This window comes from Serinus canaria, chromosome 7 (genome assembly GCF_022539315.1).
Source record: "Serinus canaria isolate serCan28SL12 chromosome 7, serCan2020, whole genome shotgun sequence".
NCBI classification, from domain to species: domain Eukaryota; kingdom Metazoa; phylum Chordata; class Aves; order Passeriformes; family Fringillidae; genus Serinus; species Serinus canaria.
The window spans coordinates 977,813-996,571 of record NC_066321.1 but is presented as its reverse complement, the minus strand read 5'-3'; the positions used below and the strand labels follow the sequence as shown (position 1 = coordinate 996,571).

Here is an 18,759-nt window from a genome sequence, read left to right as displayed (position 1 = left end):
TCATGGGAATGCTCTCACGAGCAAGGCCGAAGTTTGGGGATATTTCTGTCCAATAGAAAATTGGATAGAAATATCCTAAATATGTGGATCTGTGGGTCTTCCCAGCTGGGAATTTCAACAATCCAGGGGTAGGGAGGACAGGATTGGGAGCCACAGTTGGGATCATGGGAATGCTCTCAAGAGCAAGGTGGAAGTTTGGGGGTATTTCTAGGAAAACCCCATCTCAGCCTGGGTCTTCCCATCAGGGAATAGCAGCAATCCAGGGGTGGGGAGAGCAGGATTTGGAGCCACAATCGGGATCAAGGGAATGCTCTCAAGAGCAAGGTGGAAGTTTGGGGATCAGGAATTCGTCTAGGGAGAGAACTCCATCGGATCTGGTGCAGGCATGCTGTGTCTTCCCAATGGGGAATAGCAGCAATCCAGGGGTGGGGAGAGCAGGATTTGGAGCCACAATCGGGATCATGGGAATGCTCTCCAGAGCAAGGCTGAAGTTTTGGGATATTTCTATCCAATAGAAAATTGGATAAAAATATCCCAAATATGTGCATCTTCCCAGCTGGGGATCTTTCCAGTGGGGAATAGCAGCAACCCAAGGGTAGGGATAAGGGGATTTGGAGCCACAGTTGGGATCATGGGAATGCTCTCAAGAGCAAGGTGGAAGTTTGGGGATATTTCTGCTAGGAAAACTCCATCTCTGTCTGGGTCTTCCCAGTGGGGAATAGCAGCAATCCAAGGGTAGGGAGAGCAGGACTGGGAGCCACAATCGGGATTATGGGAACGATCTCCAGAGCAAGGTGGAAGTTTGGGGATATTTCTGCTAGGAAAACTCCATCTGTGGATCTTCCCAGCAGGGAATAGCAGCAATCCAAGAGTAGGGAGAGCAGGACTGGGAGCCACATTCAGGATCATGGGAACGATCTCCAGAGGAAGACAGAAGTTTTGGGATATTTCTAGGAAAAGCCCATCTGTGGATGGTCCCAGCAGGGAATAGCAGCAATCCAGGGGTAGGGAGAGCAGGACTGGGAGCCACAATCGGGATCATGGGAACGCTCTGTGTGTGACTCTGCCCAGCCCAGGAATCCCCTCAGTGCGTCCCCGCCTGTCCCCAGCATTCCCGGCCCCTTCTCCGTGAGCCGTTCCCGGTTTCCCGCTGAGCGTTCCCGCTTTTCCAGAGGCGCACGTTCCTGCACATCATCACGCAGTCCTGCCTGACGCTGGGCAGGGTGGAGGACGGCTCCCAGGGCCCCACGGTGGAGGCCTGCGACGGCAGCCCCCTGCAGACCTGGAGCCTCAGCAATTACTCCCGCCTGGAAGTCTTTAGGAAGGTTTACTCCAGCCCCACTGATTACTTCCTCTAGGGATGGGGAGCAGATCTGGGATGGGGTAAGGAATTGCCAGGGAATCTGCCTGCTCTGGGCTCTGCCGGAGGAGCTCCGAGGAGTTTCTGTCTTGGTTTAGTTTGGGGTGGGATTGCTCTGGTTTTTGCTTTGTTTTTGCGGTTTTGCAACTGTTCGATTTTCATGGAATTATTAGATCTTCATGGAATGTTTCAGGGAATTTTACAAGGTTTTTTGAAATGTTTTTTCACACAGTTTTCATTTTTCCATGCGATTGTCCATGAAATTTTCATGGATCTTTTCATGGATCTTTCTTTTCATGGATCTTTCTTTTCATGGATCTTTCTTTTCATGGATCTTTCTTTTCATGGATCTTTTCAGGATCTTTTTCATGGATCTTTTCATGGATCTTTTTCATGGATCTTTCTTTTCATGGATCTTCTTTCATGGATCTTTCTTTTCATGGATCGTTTCATTTCAGGATCTTTTCAGGATCTTTTCCAGAATTTTTCATAGAATTTTCAGAATTTTCTGACAATTTTCCCACAATTGTTCCCACAATTTTTCCACAAGGTTTCCCACAATGTTTCCCACAATGTTGCCCACAATTTTTCCCACAATGTTTCCCACAATGTTTTCCCACAATTTGCCCACAATTTTTCCCACAATTTTGCCCACAATTTTCCCACAATTTTCCACAATTTTTCCCACAATTTTTCCCACAATTTTTCCCACAAGTTTTCCCACAATTTTTCCCACAATTTCCACAAATTTCCCACAATTATTATTCCATAGAATTTTTCATGGAATTTTCACGGAATGTTTCATAGAGTTGGGTTTTTTTGTAGCATTTGAATAGAATTTTCATAAAATCTGATATTTTTTTCATAGAATTTTCAAATAATTTAATTGAATTTTTCATATCAGATTTTTCTATAAAACAAGACAGAAGGTGATTTTATAGCTGTAGGGTAGAACAGATGTTTAATGTTAGTTCTTAGTAATTATTAGTTACTAGTAATTATTAGTCTTAATTTTTGTTAGTTTTAATTAATTTTGGATGACTTAAACTCCCCTGATTTCTGGCTGTCACCGTGATTGTTCCAGTCTGCAGGAGCTGAAGATTTGGTTCCTATTCCAGGACATAAAAATAATTCCAGTGGCAAAATATTTTCTCAAAGAGGTTCCACTTTTCCTAGGATTTGCCACAGATTTTCCCTAGAATTTGTTTTTTTTATAGATTTTTTTTTCCTGTGTTTTTCATGGAATTCTTCCTGTTCAGTGGAGTAGCACAAGGAGATGGGTGGTAGGAAAACCAAATTCCTTGTTGGAATTTCCCACCAGTTTAGTTGGAACACTAGGAAAAAGTCTTTCTTTATATCTATATATATATTTAAATTTTTATCTATATGTGTATTTATTTTGTATTTTTTTATTTCTATATAAATTAAAATATATGGAACTATAATAGATATAAATTTACCCTCATAAACACCATGTATGTTTATAATGTAATATATAAACATTCTGCTATATTTTTCAGTAAATATAATATAGAAACAATATAAATCATGAACATAAATGGAGTTTATGAGCCCTGAGAGCATCAGACTCTCGTGAAAATAATTCCTCATTTTCCTTCAGTTAGGATTATTATTATGTTTTTTTATTTTAATTTAAATTTTATATTATTCTCTGCTATATTATTTGCATATTATTTTATTTATCGAATATTTTCTAAAATTCTAGATTATATTATTTATTCTATTTTTAGTCTGTTAAATTTTGTATTCTATATTATTCTATATTATTTTTTATTTGTTTATATTGTGCATAATGATCTTATCGTAATCTATATTATATTAATTTATTATTTAAATATTATCTATAATTTGTATTTAATATTAATTTATTTTATTTTTTTCTACAATTTATTTATTTTATATCTATTTTTTAATATTATATCACTGTCCTCCTGGGTGAGCCCAAGACCTCAGGCAGCTCCCACCATTCCAGCCCCTCTATTCCTGAGGAGATCCCAAGGTTTGACACCAGCCTGGGCTGTTTGGGATGAGGTTTGGGATGAATTCCTCCTTTCTCCCCTCTCCTGAGGGCTCCAGGCTTTTCCTGGTTTTCCCTGGTTTTTCCCTTGCCATGAGATCAGGCTCTGCTCCAGTGGATGATCTGCAGAGAGGATTTGCACCCTGAAATTCCCCATTCCCAGGGTTCTTGGGAGAGCTGGGAATGCTCCCCTGGAGAAGGGAAGGCTCCAGGCAGAGCTCAGAGCCCCTGGCAGGGCCTGGAGGGGCTCCAGGAGAGCTGGAGAGGGACTGGGGACAAGGATGGAGGGACAGGAGCCAGGGAATGGCTCCCAGTGCCAGAGGGCAGGGATGGGTGGGAGATTGGGAACTGGGAATTCCTGGCTGGGAGGGTGGGCAGGCCCTGGCACAGACCCAGGGAATGGTGGTGGGAACGCTCCCGGCTCAGCTGGGACTGAACCTCTCTGGTGTTGCTTAAGGACAGAATTTCCTGTTTGACTTCCTGGGATTTCCCTGGGAGTTTGTTCTCCCCGTGGAACAGGTGGTGTTTTATTCCTTCCAGTACATTCTGTGTCCTCCTAATCCTCCCATCCCTCAGAAATGTGGTGGGATCAGAGGGGGTGTCCCGAGAAGGAAAAATGCCCTGGGAACAGCAGCACTTCCATGGAATACTGAGCAAATCATTCCATCACCAGCAATTCCTGCTCTGGTCCCAAACATTCCAGGTGTCCATGGCCATGGAGACCAAGCTCCTCCATCCTGCAGCTGTGCCTTGGGAATAGGAGATTTCCTTGGAGTTGTTTTCCCTGAGCTGAGGGGTGTGCTGGTTCGGCAGAGGGAGGAGCAGGCTCGGTGGGGCTGTCCTGGAGCTCCAGCAGGCTGATCCACCCCTGACCAAACCAGGCCTGGAATGCCGGGAGATCCCATTCCCTGGGTGGAATTCTGTGCTGTGTCACAGGGGTCCCAGCACGAGGGGAGAGATGAGAACCCTGACTCCGTGTGTCAGAAGGCTGATGGATTATTTCATGATATCTGGTACATTTATACTAAAAGAACAGAAGGAAGGATTTCATCAGAAGGCTGGAAAGGAAAAAGGAGGGAGGGGAGGGGAGGGGAGGGGAGGGAGGGAGAGGAGAGGAAGGGAGAGGAGAGGAGAGGAGAGGAGAGGAGAGGAGAGGAGAGGAGAGGAGGAGAGGAGAGAAGGAAATGAGGGAGGAAGGAAATGAGAGGAGAGAAGGAAATGAGAGAGAGAAAGGAAATGAGAGGAGAGAAGGAAATGAGAGGAGAAGAAGGAAATGACGAGAAAGAAGGAAATGAAAGGAAAGAAGGAAATGAAAGGAAAGAAGGAAATGAAAGAAGGAGAGGAAAGGAAAGGAACTCTTGTGAGTGAGCAGAGTCCGAGCCAGCCGGGCTGGGATTGGCCATCGATTAGAAACAGCCACATGGAGCAATCCCAGATGCACCTGGTGCATCCCACAGCAGCAGAGAATCGTTGTTCACATTTCCTTTCCGAGGCCTCTCAGGAGAAAAATCCCAGCAGAGGGATTTTTCAGGAAATACCGCGGCTACAGAATTCCCCTGGAATGCTGTGTTTTCAGCAGGAATTCTCTGTCCCCCCCCCTTGCAGAAGCTCACCCTGAGGCACCTGAACAGCAACCAGTGCCTGGCGGAGCCGTCGGACGAGGACCGGCTGGTGCCCACCGTGCGCGAGTGCGGCGGCGGCCGCGCCCAGCAGTGGCTGCTGCGCAACATGACCCTGGCGGCCTGATCCCGCTCCCATCCCGCCCATCCCGCTCCCATCCCGCTCATCCCGCTCCCATCCCGCTCATCCTGCTCCTCCTGCCGCCCCCGACCCCAGCAGAGTCACCGCGGGCTCCTCCTGCCCCCCGCCCTTGGACTGCCCGCGCCTCCCGGTGATCCAGGAGCTGCCGGTACCCACGGCAGCGGGATCCAGGTTCCAGCAGCTGACCGTGGAGAAGCTGGGATATGGAGGGGTTGCTGTCACTCCAGAGATTCCAGAGACATCATCTCACCTTGGAGAAGCTGGGATACAGAGGTGTCACTGTCACTCCAGAGATTCCAGAGCATCATCTCACCTTGGAGAAGCTGGGATACAGAGGTGTCACTGTCACTCCAGAGATTCCAGAGGCATCATCTCACCTTGGAGAAGCTGGGATACAGAGGTGTCACTGTCACTCCAGAGATTCCAGAGGCAGCAGCTGACCTTGGAGGAGTTGGGATATGGAGGTGTCACTGTCACTCCCAAGATTCCAGAGGCAGCAGCTGACCGTGGAGAAGCTGGGGTATGGAGGCATTGCTGTTACTCCAGAGGCATCATCTGACCTTGGAGAAGTTGGGATATGGAGGGGTCGCTGTCACTCCCGAGATTCCAGAGGCATCATCTGACCTTGGAGAAGCTGGGATACAGAGGTGTCCCTGTCACTCCAGAGATTCCAGAGGCAGCAGCTGACCTTGGAGGAGTTGGGATATGGAGGTGTCACTGTCACACGTCACCACAGAGAGGTGGCCCAGTCTAAAGGCCCTGTGGCACCAGCTGGCACTGGGAGCCATCCTGGGAGGTGTGGCCCGAGCTGATGGGATGTGCTGGGCTCTCCTGGAGAAGATCCTGGGCAGTCTTGGGTGGTCTCTCGTGCCCAGTGGGATTTGACAGCCCCAAAGCTTCCTGGGTTGTGCTGGGAAAAAACCAGGATCCGGTGTTGGGAAAACCAGGCCGAGGCTGCACTTCACCAGGAATTCCAGCAGAGGAGGCCACAGGAGACACGGGAATGCCGAGGGGAAGGAGTGGCACTCGAGGGACCTCGGGGTGGCACAGAGGGAGCTGTTCCCTCCTTCCATGGGAATGGACCTGGGGCTGGACCTGGGGCTCGGGGGAGGCCTGGAAGGACCAAAACTGAGACCTGGAGCTTGGGGGGTCTCCATCCCTGCATCCCAACACATCCATGGATCCCTGCATCCCAGCTCTGCCTCCAGGTGTTCCCTGGAATCTCAGGGGCTCCTTCCTGGTTTCAGGAATTTGGGGGCTCAGTCCTTGTGTGGGTGTGGCCGTTCCCAAAGCCCTGCTGGCCCTCAGGAGCTACTCCCCACTGGGATGTGGGGACAGAGACACTGGAATGTGCTGGGGACATTCCTTTGGGAGCCACCCCAAGGGCAGCTGGGGCCCTCTGGGCTGGGATTTTGGGAATTCTCACTGCCCAGAGGGTTCAGGAGACTGAAATCCCAGGGCAGCAGGACCCCAGCACGGGTAAGTGGGGAAATATTTCCCAGGATTTCCCTCACAATTCCCAACAATCTCTGTAAAAGCACTGGGTCATTAAAAATGCTGGTATTTTCTGTATCTGCTCTGCTGCTCCTGGGTTCATCCTGGGGTTTGTGGATGGGGTAAATCACCGAGGGTGTTTGCTGGATACTGAGCAGTAACTGGGAGTTCAGCTGGGAAAGGATTGCTGGGCATCCCTGGAGCTGGAATATCCTGGATTAACGCGGATTGGGGCTCATCTCCAGCCTCCTGCCCAGACATTCCTGCTCCTCATCCTCCAGGCACCCTGAAAATACAAAATGTGGTTTAAAGATCCCCCAGAGCAGGGGGAGGATTTGTTCTGCCTTGTAAAAAGAGCAGGAAAACGTCAGGATCAAATTCAAACAGGGATTTCCAGGCAGGAAAAGAGGAATCTGGTATTTATTCCATTTCCTTCCCGAGGGTTTTGGCCCCAGCACAGCCCTGGGTGGGTCCTGTGGTGGGAATTGGGGCTGGGGTGGGAAGGAGGAGGTGGGGAATGTCCTGGGACAGTGGGACAGGGCGGTGTCACCTCCCTGTGGAGCACCCCTGGCTCCAGAGGGGGACAGCTCCACATTCCCAACGCTGCCCTGTCCCATCCCAGGGTTCTGTGGCATCAGAGCTGGAGCTGTGTACAACATTGGGGTTTTATAAATAGAATTTCTATATTAATACATAATTCTGTAATTCATCCTACGCTGCTGCAGTGCCCTTCAATCAACCCAATCACAAAAGGGCTAATTAACAACTCATTTAATGAGATTCCCCACATCCAGAGTTGCTTCCTTGTCCAAAAACCTTGGAAAAACCCCAGCTAAAACCCCTTTTCTCAGTAATTCCCTGCTCCAGGCTGTCCCTGCAGGTGCCTGGGGGGTTGGAGCTGCAGATGACTCCAAGCCCTGGTGAGGCCCAGCCTCCCCTGCTGGTAATTAAAGCCTGCAGGGGTAATTAACTGCTCCTGTTAATGATGGGCCGGGAGCCTGGGGATGAATGCAGGCACAGAGGTGTTTCCCCTTTTTTGGGAATTTCTCAGAAATGTCAATAATTAGGATTGACAGAAAATTACAGAGAGAGAACCAGCCTCCATCTCATTTCCCTGGAAATCTGATTCATTTAAGGGATTTAGGGATTCATGCAGAGGGACATTAGGATATTTTGGAGGTTGGGAACATCCTGGTGCTGGTGCCATGAGTGCCTGCTCCAACTCCCATTTCAAACTGGAAGTTATTTTTCTGAGGGAAAACAGCAGATCTGCCCTGAAATCCAAATCCAGGGGGATTGGCAGAGACAGGTTTGGGAATGTCTCTGTGAATGCAGGGAATACATAATTAATGTCACCATTTTATCTGTCACCATCCCCACGTCAGCTAAGGACTGGGAAAGGCTCCAGGTGCTGAAATCGGGGAATTGGAGGATAAAAAATGGAATTGCAGGGAAAGGATCTCCGGGGGAACTCCTGCCCAGGTGAGTTTAAATTGATCAAAACACCTCAGACCTGGGATGGGAAACCTCACCTGGAACGTTCAGCTGGGATGGCAGCAGGCAGGGAAGGTTGGATTTGTGGGATAATCTGCACAAGGAGGATGTGGAGCTGCTGGAGAGTCCAGAGGAGGCCATGGAGCCCGGCTGGGAGAGCTGGGAATGTTCCCCTGGAGAAGGGAAGGCTCCAGGCAGAGCTCAGAGCCCCTGGCAGGGCCTGGAGGGGCTCCAGGAGAGCTGGAGAGGGACTGGGGACAAGGATGGAGGGACAGGAGCCAGGGAATGGCTCCCAGTGCCAGAGGGCAGGGATGGGTGGGAGATTGGGAACTGGGAATTCCTGGCTGGGCTGGGATTGCCAGAGCAGCTGGGGCTGCCCCTGGATCCCTGGCAGTGCCAAGGCCAGGCTGGATGGGGCTGGGACAGTGGGAGTGTCCCTGCACAGCAGGATCAGCTGGGAATTCCATCATTCCCAGAGAACAGCTCTGCTTCCTGGAGCAGCTTCCTGTCACCAGGACCCTTTGGGTGACAGTTTTCCATGTCCCCCACTCCTTTCCCACCCCCACTATTCCCTCATGCCACCCCGGCTGGCAGAACAAGCTGGGAATGCTGGGAATCTGCTCCTGCCCCTAGCAGCAGTGATGATTTTAATTGCAGTAATTACAGGGAATGGCTCCCCTGGGATTGTCACTGTCACACTGGGATGGAGCACAGGGACTCTGCCCAATTCCAGCCCAGGGAGAGGCCTCTGGGAATACAGGAGGGATGGAGGAAGGAGAAACAGGAGAGGGGAAGCTGGCAAGGCTGCTGGATCTCTGAGCCAGGAGGGGTATGGCAGCGTTCCTGAGTTTGGGATGAATTCCACGCAAAATTTCCTTTAATTGGGTGGGAAAATTAACAGGCATTGTGTCAACCACAGGAATAAAGGGTGGGGAATGGGAGAAATTGGGAATAGAAAACAGTAAAGTGAGAAACTAAATCAATTTTCTGGGGAAAAAAAAAAAAAAAAAGCTGGAATAGAAATGCAGGGGCCAGAAGAATCCTTGGGAATCAGTTCTGAGGAGGGTGATGGTTAAAAACGAGGTGTGGCTGGGCTTTATCCCAAGGTGAAAGGTGCCAATCCAACTTTTTTCTGGAGCTGATGGCAGCAGTCCTGGAGCAGGAGTGGGTGAGGAGGGCCCTTGGATACAGCCTGGCCCTTCAGAGCATCCCCAGCCCCCTTCCCACCCGGACTGCCCCATGATTCCCGGGGCATTTATCCACATTTTGGGGCCGGTTTCCTGCTTCCCACCAGTCCTGGATCAGGGCTGGGCTCTGTGGCTTCTCTTATTAGGGAATTTCTTCCCGGGTGGAAGGGGCTGTGTCCCCTCTGTGTGCTGGCAGTGCTGTGTGGCTGCTGCGGGGAGCTGAACATCTTAAAATCTTCAAATTCAATGCAATGAAGATAAAAACGGGATAAGGGGAAGGGGAAGGAGAAGAAGAAAAGAAGGAGAAGGAGAAGAGAAGAGCTCGCGGTTGGTTCTGTGGGAGCTGGAGCCCCTCCGAGGGTGGAGGAGGAGGAGGGATGGAGCCTCGGGGGAGGATGCTGGCGGGGAGGAAGATTAGGAGGAGGAGGATGATGCCGGGGAGGGGGAAGATGAGTGAAGGATGCTGGAGGGAGGATGCAGGGGAGGATGAAGATGCGGAGCGCACCGAGGCTGCGGAGGGCGGGGTGTGCGCGGGGTCGCTGCGCGCTGAGACGCGCAGGGTCACGGGGAGCGGGCGCAGGTGCGGTGCGGGATCCAGGGGCGGTGCGGGGGGAGTGTCGCTGCTCGGGGGGAGTGTCGCTGCACGGGGGGAGTGTCGCTGCACGGGGGGAGTGTCGCTGCACGGGGCGGTGCTGCCCTGCCCGGGGCCGCTGCCGGCGGCTCCGCGTGGGAGGCGGCGGCGCCGGGCGGAGGCTCCGCGGCCGCGGCGCGGCGGGGCCGGGCGGGCTGCGCGGGGGATGCGGAGCTGAGCGGAGCTGCGCGGTGTGCGTGGGGCTGAGAGGGCTGTTGTGGCTGCGCTGATTTTGCCGTCTTTGCGGGCTGTTGTGGCTGCGCGGATTTTGCCGGCTTTGCGGGCTCTTGTGTCTGCGCGGACCGTGCCGGCTGCGCGGGGCTGCGCGGAGCATGTCGGCGCTGCGGCGCAAGCTGGGCGATGAGTACCAGGTGGTGAGCACCTCGGCCAGCGGCGGAGGCCTCCCGCCCCCGCGCAGCGCCCCGCGGGGGAAGCGCCAGCGCTTCGTGGACAAGAACGGGCGCTGCAACGTGCAGCACGGCAACCTGGGCGGCGAGACCAGCCGCTACCTGTCCGACCTCTTCACCACGCTGGTGGACCTCAAGTGGCGCTGGAACCTGTTCATCTTCATCCTCACCTACACCGTGGCCTGGCTCTTCATGGCCTCCATGTGGTGGGTGATCGCCTACATGCGCGGGGACCTCAACAAGGCGCACGACGACAGCTACACCCCGTGCGTGGCCAACGTGTACAACTTCCCCTCCGCCTTCCTCTTCTTCATCGAGACCGAGGCCACCATCGGCTACGGCTACCGCTACATCACCGACAAGTGCCCCGAGGGCATCATCCTCTTCCTCTTCCAGTCCATCCTGGGCTCCATCGTGGACGCCTTCCTGATCGGCTGCATGTTCATCAAGATGTCCCAGCCCAAGAAGCGAGCCGAGACGCTCATGTTCAGCGAGCACGCCGCCATCTCCATGCGCGACGGCAAGCTCACGCTCATGTTCCGCGTGGGCAACCTCCGCAACAGCCACATGGTGTCCGCCCAGATCCGCTGCAAGCTGCTCAAGGTGGGTGCTCCGGGGGGCACCGCGGGGAAACTCCTTCCTGGGAAGCTGCCCAGGGCAGTGGGGGGTCCCCATCCCACGTGGAGGTGGCGCTTGGGGACGGGGTGGGGGGGTCTTGGCAGTGCTGGGCGAGGTTGGGATGGTTGGACTCTGTGCCCTTGGGGGGTCTTTTCCAGCCTCAGTAATTCCATGGGGGCCTTGGCAGTGCTGGGAATAGTTGGCGTGGTTGGACTCGATGGTTCTGGGGGGCTTTTCCAGCCTCAGTAATTCCATGGGGGCCTTGGCAGTGCTGGGAGTGGTTGGGGTGGTTGGACTCGATGGTTCTGGGGGGCTTTTCCAACCTCAGTAATTCCATGGGGGCCTTGGCAGTGCTGGGAATGGTTGGGGTGGTTGGACTCGATGGTTCTGGGGGGCTTTTCCAACCTCAGTAATTCCATGGGGGCCTTGGCAGTGCTGGGAATGGTTGGGGTGGTTGGACTCCGTGGTCTTGGGGCCCTTTTCCAGCCTCAGTAATTCCATGGGGGCCCTGGCAGTGCTGGGAATGGTTGCACTCCGTGGTCTTGGGGGGCTTTTCCAACCTCAACAATTCCACGGTTCTGTGACAGAACCGTGGCCCCACTGCCGCTCCCCTGGGGACATCCCACCCTCTCCGTGTCCCTTGGATGTCCCTCGCTCCTGCCTATGGCTGTCCCCATGTCCACGGAAGGTGGCCCTGCCCATGGCCAGGGGTCAGATTGGATGATCCCAGATCGTGTTTTGGGTCCTGCCGCTGTTCCAGCATCCCTGCCCTGTTTTCCTGGCAGGGAACATCTCCCGGAGCCTCGGGCTGCGGGCTCAGCCATCAGCGGCGCATTCCCAACCTCCTTGGAGATAATTCCTACATTCGGCGCAGGATTGGGATGGATATTTATAGATTCCTATAAAATGCTCCAGTTCTCTGACGAGGAAATCAAATCCTTTGTAGCTCCGTGCCTTCCTGAGCCGGGAAGGAGAAAGCTCCGGGCTCAATGCGGAGCTTTTTGGGCAGCCCTGAGCGCAGGCTGAACTTTATTGAGCTTTAGTGAGCTCCGGGGAAAGCGGAGTGCCAGGGTTAGACCGGGAGCGTCCCTGCCCCGGGAGCGGTCCCTGCCCCAGGAGCGGTCCCTGCCCCGGGAGCGGTCCCTGCCCCTGGAGCGGTCCCTGCCCCGGGAGCGGTCCCTGCCCCGGAGGGCTGCGAGGAGCCGGCGCTGCTCTGGGGCTCGCCCGGCGGCTGCGAATCCAGAGGGGATCGGGAATGGGGATGGGGATCGGGAATGGGGGGCAGGAAGGAGCCGGCTCGGGGGGAGCATCCCGCAGGGACCCCTGGGAATCGGGATACCTGCAGGGGAGGCTGGCTGGGGAATGGGGTGTCCTGTCCTTGGGATGGATGTCCTGCAGGGAATGGGGTGTCCTGCAGGGAATGGGGTGTCCTGTCCTTGGGATGGGGTGTCCTGTCCTTGGGATGGGTGTCCTGCAGGGAATGGGGTGTCCTGTCTTGGGATGGATGTCCTGCAGGGAATGGGGTGTCCTGTCCTTGGGATGGGTGTCCTGTCCTTGGGATGGGTGTCCTGGCGGGATTGGGGGTGTCCTGCAGGGAATGGAGGTGCCCTATCCTCGGGATGTGGGTGCTGGGCAGGGCAGGGCAGGGTCCCCTTTCCCAGGACAATCCCTTTGGGAATCTCCCCCTTTTTCCTCCCTGTTCCCCCACAGCCCCAGGGACGGAGCTCAGCCCACGGGAGGCTCCTGAGGTTGTCCTGTTGTCCCCAAATCCCTGTGTCCTGTTGTCCCCAAATCCCTGTGTCCTGTTGTCCCCAAATCCCTGTGTCCTGTTGTCCCAAATCCCTGTGTCCTGTTGTCCCAATCCCTGTGTCCTGTTGTCCCAAATCCCTGTGTCCTGTGGGATTTCAGGATCAGGACTGGCCCAGTGTTGGGGTTCCCTAAACCTTGAGGGAGTCTGTGCCTTAAAGAGGGAAAGAATTCCTGAAAATCTCCCAAAATAACCCTTTAATAGCTTTAAAATGATGAATTATAATTTATAAATATTGTAACTATTATTTATTACTATTATTTATAAGGATAAATATATAAAATAGCATTAAAACATAATGCCATAGATTTATGTAACATGCAATCATAAATATTTATATTTAACAATATATAATTTATACAGGTTGTTTAAAAATATTTAATAATGTATAAATATATATTTTCATACTATATCAATATATTTAAATAATTTCATATATTTCAAGCTATAAAATATCAAAAATGAGTAATTTCAGTACAGCATTTGAAAATTGTTCTCTTTTTTTTGGCTCTGGAAGTCCCAGAGGAATTTTAAAAGATGGAGCTTCAAACTTAGTGAGGCTCCAAAAGAATTCCCTGGATTTGAATTGTGGGAAAAGAAAGGATTGTGCTTGGAAGAAAAGCACAGGCCAGGCCACCTGAGAAAAAAAGGGAAGGGGGAAAAAAGTGGAAAAATGGGTAACTATGAGGGGGAAAGGGGAAAAAAGGAAAAATGGGGAAGAGCAAAATAAAAGGGAAAAGTAAAATGAAAAAATCAGGGGAAAGGAAAATGGAAGGGAAAATAAGAGGAAAAATAGAATGAAGAAAGGGGAAAAGGAGAATAAAAGGAGAAATAAAAGAAAAAATGAAGATAAAAGGAAAGAGAAAATGAAAGGAGAAAAGGGTAAAAAAAGACCAAAAAAGGAATAAAATAAAAAAGGAAGAAGAGGAGAAAGGGAAAAAAAGGAAAAGAGAAAACGAAAGAAGGAAAAAAGATGAAAGGAAGGAGGGGAAATAAAAGGGATCCATGGTGGGGAGAATATGAGGAAAACTGAAAGAAAATGAGGAAAAGGGAAAATAAAAGGAGAAGTTAAGGGAAAAGGAAAACAAAAAGAGAGGGAAAGGGGAAAAGATAAAAGGGGGGAAGGAAACCAATAAATGGGAAAATAAAGAGGAAAAAGGAGGAAGAAAGAGGGAGCAGGGAGTGCAGCAGGGAGAGCCATCCCTGTTCCCAGCCTGGGGCCAGGGATGTGCAGCAGGAATTCAGGAATTCAGGAATTCCCCCCAGAGCTCCTGCCCGGCTCTCCCCTGTGCCAGGTGAGCTGCAGCCCCGGGGGCTCCGCTTTCCTTCGGGATGGTTTTTGTTATGGAAAAGGCTTTTCCTGCGGAGCTGGAGGGAACTGGCAGTCCCAGTCCATGGGGGAAATATTCCTTTATTTTTCCTGCTGAGCTCAGGCCAGGAGCAAAACCAGCCCCAAAGCCTTAAAGGGGGAAATCTGTGCAAAGCCTCTTTGGCTGTAATGGGAATTTTGGGGTGGATTTTTGGGATTGGAAGGAGCTTGGATGTCTCAGAATTCCTGAGTTTTCCCCCCCCATCGCTTGGAGCAAAGGAGTCACTCAGGGTTCATTCCTTAGCAAAATGTTCCCTCTGGAATTGCCTGGGGGGTTGGATTCCTCCTGGGAATGGGGAGATGTAAAATTAAATTTGGCTTTCTCTGGATTTGAGCTCTGGAATTCCATCTAAATTCCCTGGGAGCAGCTGGGAGTGTGTGCCATCCCAGCTGGGTCTGGGAGCACCGGAACCCCTGCAGCTGCCCCAGAGCAGGGCTGGGAGGGATGGGCTGGATCCCCTGGGAATTCCAGGGACAGGGATGGGGCTGTGGGAATTCTCCCTGGGGCTAGATTGGACATTAGGAAAGGTTTTTCCATGGGAAGGGAAAGGGAGGTCAGGCACGGGCACGGCTGCCCAGGGCTGGGCTGGGGTCCCATTCCTGGGGGGATTGCAGAGCCTGGGATGGAGCCACATTCCTGCAGGGATTGCAAAGTGTGGATCTGGCACTTGGGAAACTGGGCAATGCTGGGGATGGCTGGGAATCGATCTTGGAAGGCTTTTCCAACCCAAACTTTCTGGGATTCCAGGATTTCCTTCCCTCCTCCTGAAGCTCACCCACTTTTGTTGGCCGTATCCCCAAACTCCCGATTCCACCTGGTGAAATCCCAGAATCCTGGAATGTCGGGGCAGGAAGGGCTCTCAGTCCCATCCCTCGGGCAGGGATCAATCCCAGGCTGCTCCAAGCCTTGTCCAGGCTGGCCCTGGGCACTCCCAGGGACGAGGAGCTCCAGTGTCCCCTCCTTGTCCCCGCAGTCCCGGCAGACCCCGGAGGGAGAATTCCTGCCCCTGGACCAGCTGGAGCTGGACGTGGGCTTCAGCACGGGGGCTGACCAGCTCTTCCTGGTGTCCCCCCTGACCATCTGCCACGTCATCGACTCCAAGAGCCCCTTCTACGACCTGTCCCAGCGCAGCATGCACACGGAGCAGTTCGAGATCGTCGTCATCCTCGAGGGCATCGTCGAGACCACCGGTGAGTGCTGCCATTCCCACCCGGCCCAGCTGCAATTCCCGGCTGCAATTCCCGGCTGCAATTCCCGACTGGCCCTGCAGAACTTGGGGCTCCCGTGGCTCTTGGCAGGCTGGAGAGCTGGGAAGCAGCTGGAGCTGGGGCTTGCTCCAGAGGGGTTTTGAGGCTGGGCTCTCTCCAGGGCAGGGATTTTGGCACTGGAGCTCTCTCCAAGGAGATGGATTTTGGGGCTCTCTCAAAAACGAAGGTGGATTTTGGCAAACTGGAGGGCTCTCTCCAAGGGGATTGGATTTTGGGGGGTCCTCTCAGGGGATGGATTTAGTGCTCTCCAGGGGGATGGATTTTGGCACTGAGGCTCTCTCCAGGGGATGGGGATGGATTTTGGGGCTCTCTCCAAGGAGATGGATTTTGGGGCTCTCCAGGGCATGGATTTTGGCACTGGAGTTCTCTCCAGGGGATGGATTTTGGGGCTGGAGTTCTCTCCAAGGAGATGGATTTTGGCACTGGGGCTCTCTCCAGGGGATGGATTTTGGGGCTCTCTCCAGGGGATGGATTTTAGTGCTCTCCAGGGGGACGGATGTTGGCACTGAGGCTCTCTCCAAGGAGATGGATTTTGGCACTGGAGTTCTCTCCAGGAGATGGATTTTGGGGCTCTCTCCAGGGGATGGATTTTGGGGGTCTCTCCAAGGAGATGGATTTTGGGGCTCTCCAGGGCATGGATTTTGGCACTGGAGTTCTCTCCAGGGGATGGATTTTGGCACTGAGGCTCTCTCCAGGGATGGATTTTGGGATGTGGAGCTCCTGGCTGGGATGAGTTGCTCCTGCATTTCCCAGCCCCTGCCAGGCACAGGGAATGTTCAGGGTACCTCTGATCTGTCCTGGGGCCATGCTGTGGAGTCCCAGTGTTCCCACCCTGCTTCCCCAGGCAGGAGAGCACAGCCCAGAGAGAGGAAGGTGAATTCTCTATTCTTCCCTAAAAACTCCCTGATATTTCCATAAAACCCCCCAGATACTTCCCTAAAAACCCCTGATCTTTACCTACCAACCCCTGATAGTTCCCTAAAATCTCCTTGATATTCCTCTAAAAACTCCTTGGTATTGTCATAAAGACTCCCTGATGTCTCCATTAAAAATATGTCTCCATTAAACTCCTGATATTTCCCTAAAAACTCCTGATATTTCTCTAAAAAATTCCTGATATTTCTGTAAAACCCCCCGATACTTCCCTAAAAACCCCCTGATATTTCCCTAAAAAACTCCTGATGCTTCCTTAAAAACCTCCTGGTGTTTCCCTAAAAACTCCTTGATACTTCCCTAAAAAAACCCCTGATATTTTCATAAAGTCTTCCTGATATTTCCCCAGAATTCCTGGATACTTCCCTAAAAGCTCCTTGATGCTTCCATATAAATTTCCTGAGATTTCCCTAAATCCCCCTTGCCCTCCCTTAAAAATCTCCTTGATATTTCCCTACAAACTCCCTGATATTTCCCTAAAAATTTTGTGATATTGCCATAAAAATTCCCTGGAAAAGCCCATGGGAAACTTGCAGGCCTGACCTGCAGATCAGACCTTGCAGTTTTCCTGTTTTAATTCCTCAAAAAATGAATTCCAAACAAAATGAGGGAAGAAAAGCTCTTTTGTAAACAACTCCTGGAATTTTAAACCCTGGCTTTGTTTTGGGAAATATTATTAACCTGGAAATTATACAGGGAATGGGCAAAAAAAAAAAAAAGAGGGAATGTCTGGGTCTTTAAAGCCTAAGTAGGATAAGGTTCCAAATGTTGTGACCTATTTTTGGGAGCTGAGCTGAAAATTGGGCAAAACAGAGCAAAATGTGCTGGATCTGGATAACACAGGAGGGAATGAAAGGGTTGGGAAACCTTCCAGTGGGAGCAGAGGGAGGAGCAGGAGAGGGCAGGGCTGGGTTTGAGGGAAGGGAGAGCTCCTCCAGGGAGGATGGGAGAGCTCCTCCAGGGAGGAAGGGAGAGCTCCTCCAGGGATGAAGGGAGAGCTCCTCCAGGGATGAAGGGAGAGTTCATCCAGGGGTGCTGAGGGCTTTAGGGAAGAGGAGGCACCTCTGTGGGTTTAAACTCTGCAGGAATTCCAGATTCTCCTCTCAGTTCCAGGGATTTTTCCCAGCAAATGCTGCATTCCCCCTCCCATCCTTCCCCTGGCAGCCCAAAGCTCTGGAAGAGCAAAGGTTTTCCTGTGGGAACGTGCAGTGATCCATGAGCAAACACTGGCATCCCTGGATATAAATGGGAATAATATTGGGAATAATGGGATGGATTTCCTGGGGAAAAATGGGATTCAGTGAGGGGTTTGGAGAGGTTGAGTGTGGTACTGGGAATGTGACCCTGGGACTGGGATGAAGGCCTGGAAGGATCAGCCTCAGCTTTGGCAGGAACTGTAAAAAGTTTGAACATTTACAAATCCCAGTTTTTTTCTCTTTGTGGAATAATTTGGAGGGAATTCAGCTGGAGCACCTTGTCCAGACCCTGCTGTGGGCAGGAAAGGCTGGAGCAGGTGATCCATGGGGTCAGCCTGGCCTTGGGCACCTCAGGGATGGGATAAGGGAGGGGAGGGGATTTAGGGCAGGATCAGGATTCAGGGATGTGCTGCTCCCTCTCCATTTCACATGGTTTATAATAATCAAGGATTTAGGAATCCAGATTTCCATGGTTTGAGTTGGCTTTGCTGGGGATTTGGAGCCCAAATAACCCGGAATTACTGGGATAACCTGGAACTGGGAAGGCCATTCCAAGGGTTCCTTTTCCAGACCTTTTGTCCTGGTTTCCCATGGCTGGGATGCAGAGTTGGTTCTCAGCAGAGCTTCCTGGTGCCCCTCCCGTGCAGGATTTGACTTTCAGCCTGGATGTTCCTGCTGGGATTTGCCTCTGGGTGTGTTTGGGATTATGTAACCCTTTACAATTTTGTGTTATCCTGCAATTTATTGAGAAGCTGCTGAAATTCCTGCAAAAACGAGCCATCAGTAGGAATCTGAAGCAGACAAAACCCTGCAGGAACGGTTTGTGCATCCCTTTTCCAAACTCATTCAATTTATTTTGGAAACCTGGTCCCGTGATCTGCTGATGAAAGAGCTCCAGAGCCTGCCAGGCTTTTTAATTAAAGGAATAGGGATGGCTTCAAAGGCATTTTCCTCCGGTTTTGCTGTTAAAAACAAGAAAAAGCTGGAATTCTGGAGCCACAGGAAGGGTCCTCTGGGATCCCTGGGGGTGAGCTGGGAATGCAGCAGCCTGAGGGAACAAAGAGCTGGGACAGACCTGAAAGTTACCAGGGTTCTGATAATTCCATTTAATTGGGATTTTCCTGGATGTTTGTTCTCAGGGTCAGTGAGAAACCTCAATACAAATTGAGCAGCTTCAAAGGTGGAACATAAAATA

At 51.7% G+C, this 18,759-nt stretch overlaps 2 protein-coding genes across 2 annotated transcripts in view; both read left to right on the top strand.

Annotated features, from left to right (window-relative positions):
- The window catches only part of GALNT13 (polypeptide N-acetylgalactosaminyltransferase 13), a 40,640-nt gene extending 33,909 nt beyond the window's left edge, over positions 1–6,731 (top strand). Inside the window, exons 11-12 of the mRNA XM_050976995.1 lie at positions 5,004–5,432; positions 5,496–6,731. Coding sequence (XP_050832952.1) covers positions 5,004–5,144 — 141 coding nt within the window. The 3' untranslated portion in view covers positions 5,145–5,432; positions 5,496–6,731. The remainder of the gene's footprint in view (positions 1–5,003; positions 5,433–5,495) is intronic.
- A 3,391-nt stretch (positions 6,732–10,122) lies between these two features.
- Positions 10,123–18,759, top strand: part of KCNJ3 (potassium inwardly rectifying channel subfamily J member 3) — a 27,978-nt gene continuing 19,341 nt past the window's right edge. The window contains exons 1-2 of the mRNA XM_050977065.1: positions 10,123–10,975; positions 15,141–15,357. Of these exons, the coding sequence (XP_050833022.1) occupies positions 10,298–10,975; positions 15,141–15,357 (895 nt within the window). The 5' untranslated portion in view covers positions 10,123–10,297. The remainder of the gene's footprint in view (positions 10,976–15,140; positions 15,358–18,759) is intronic.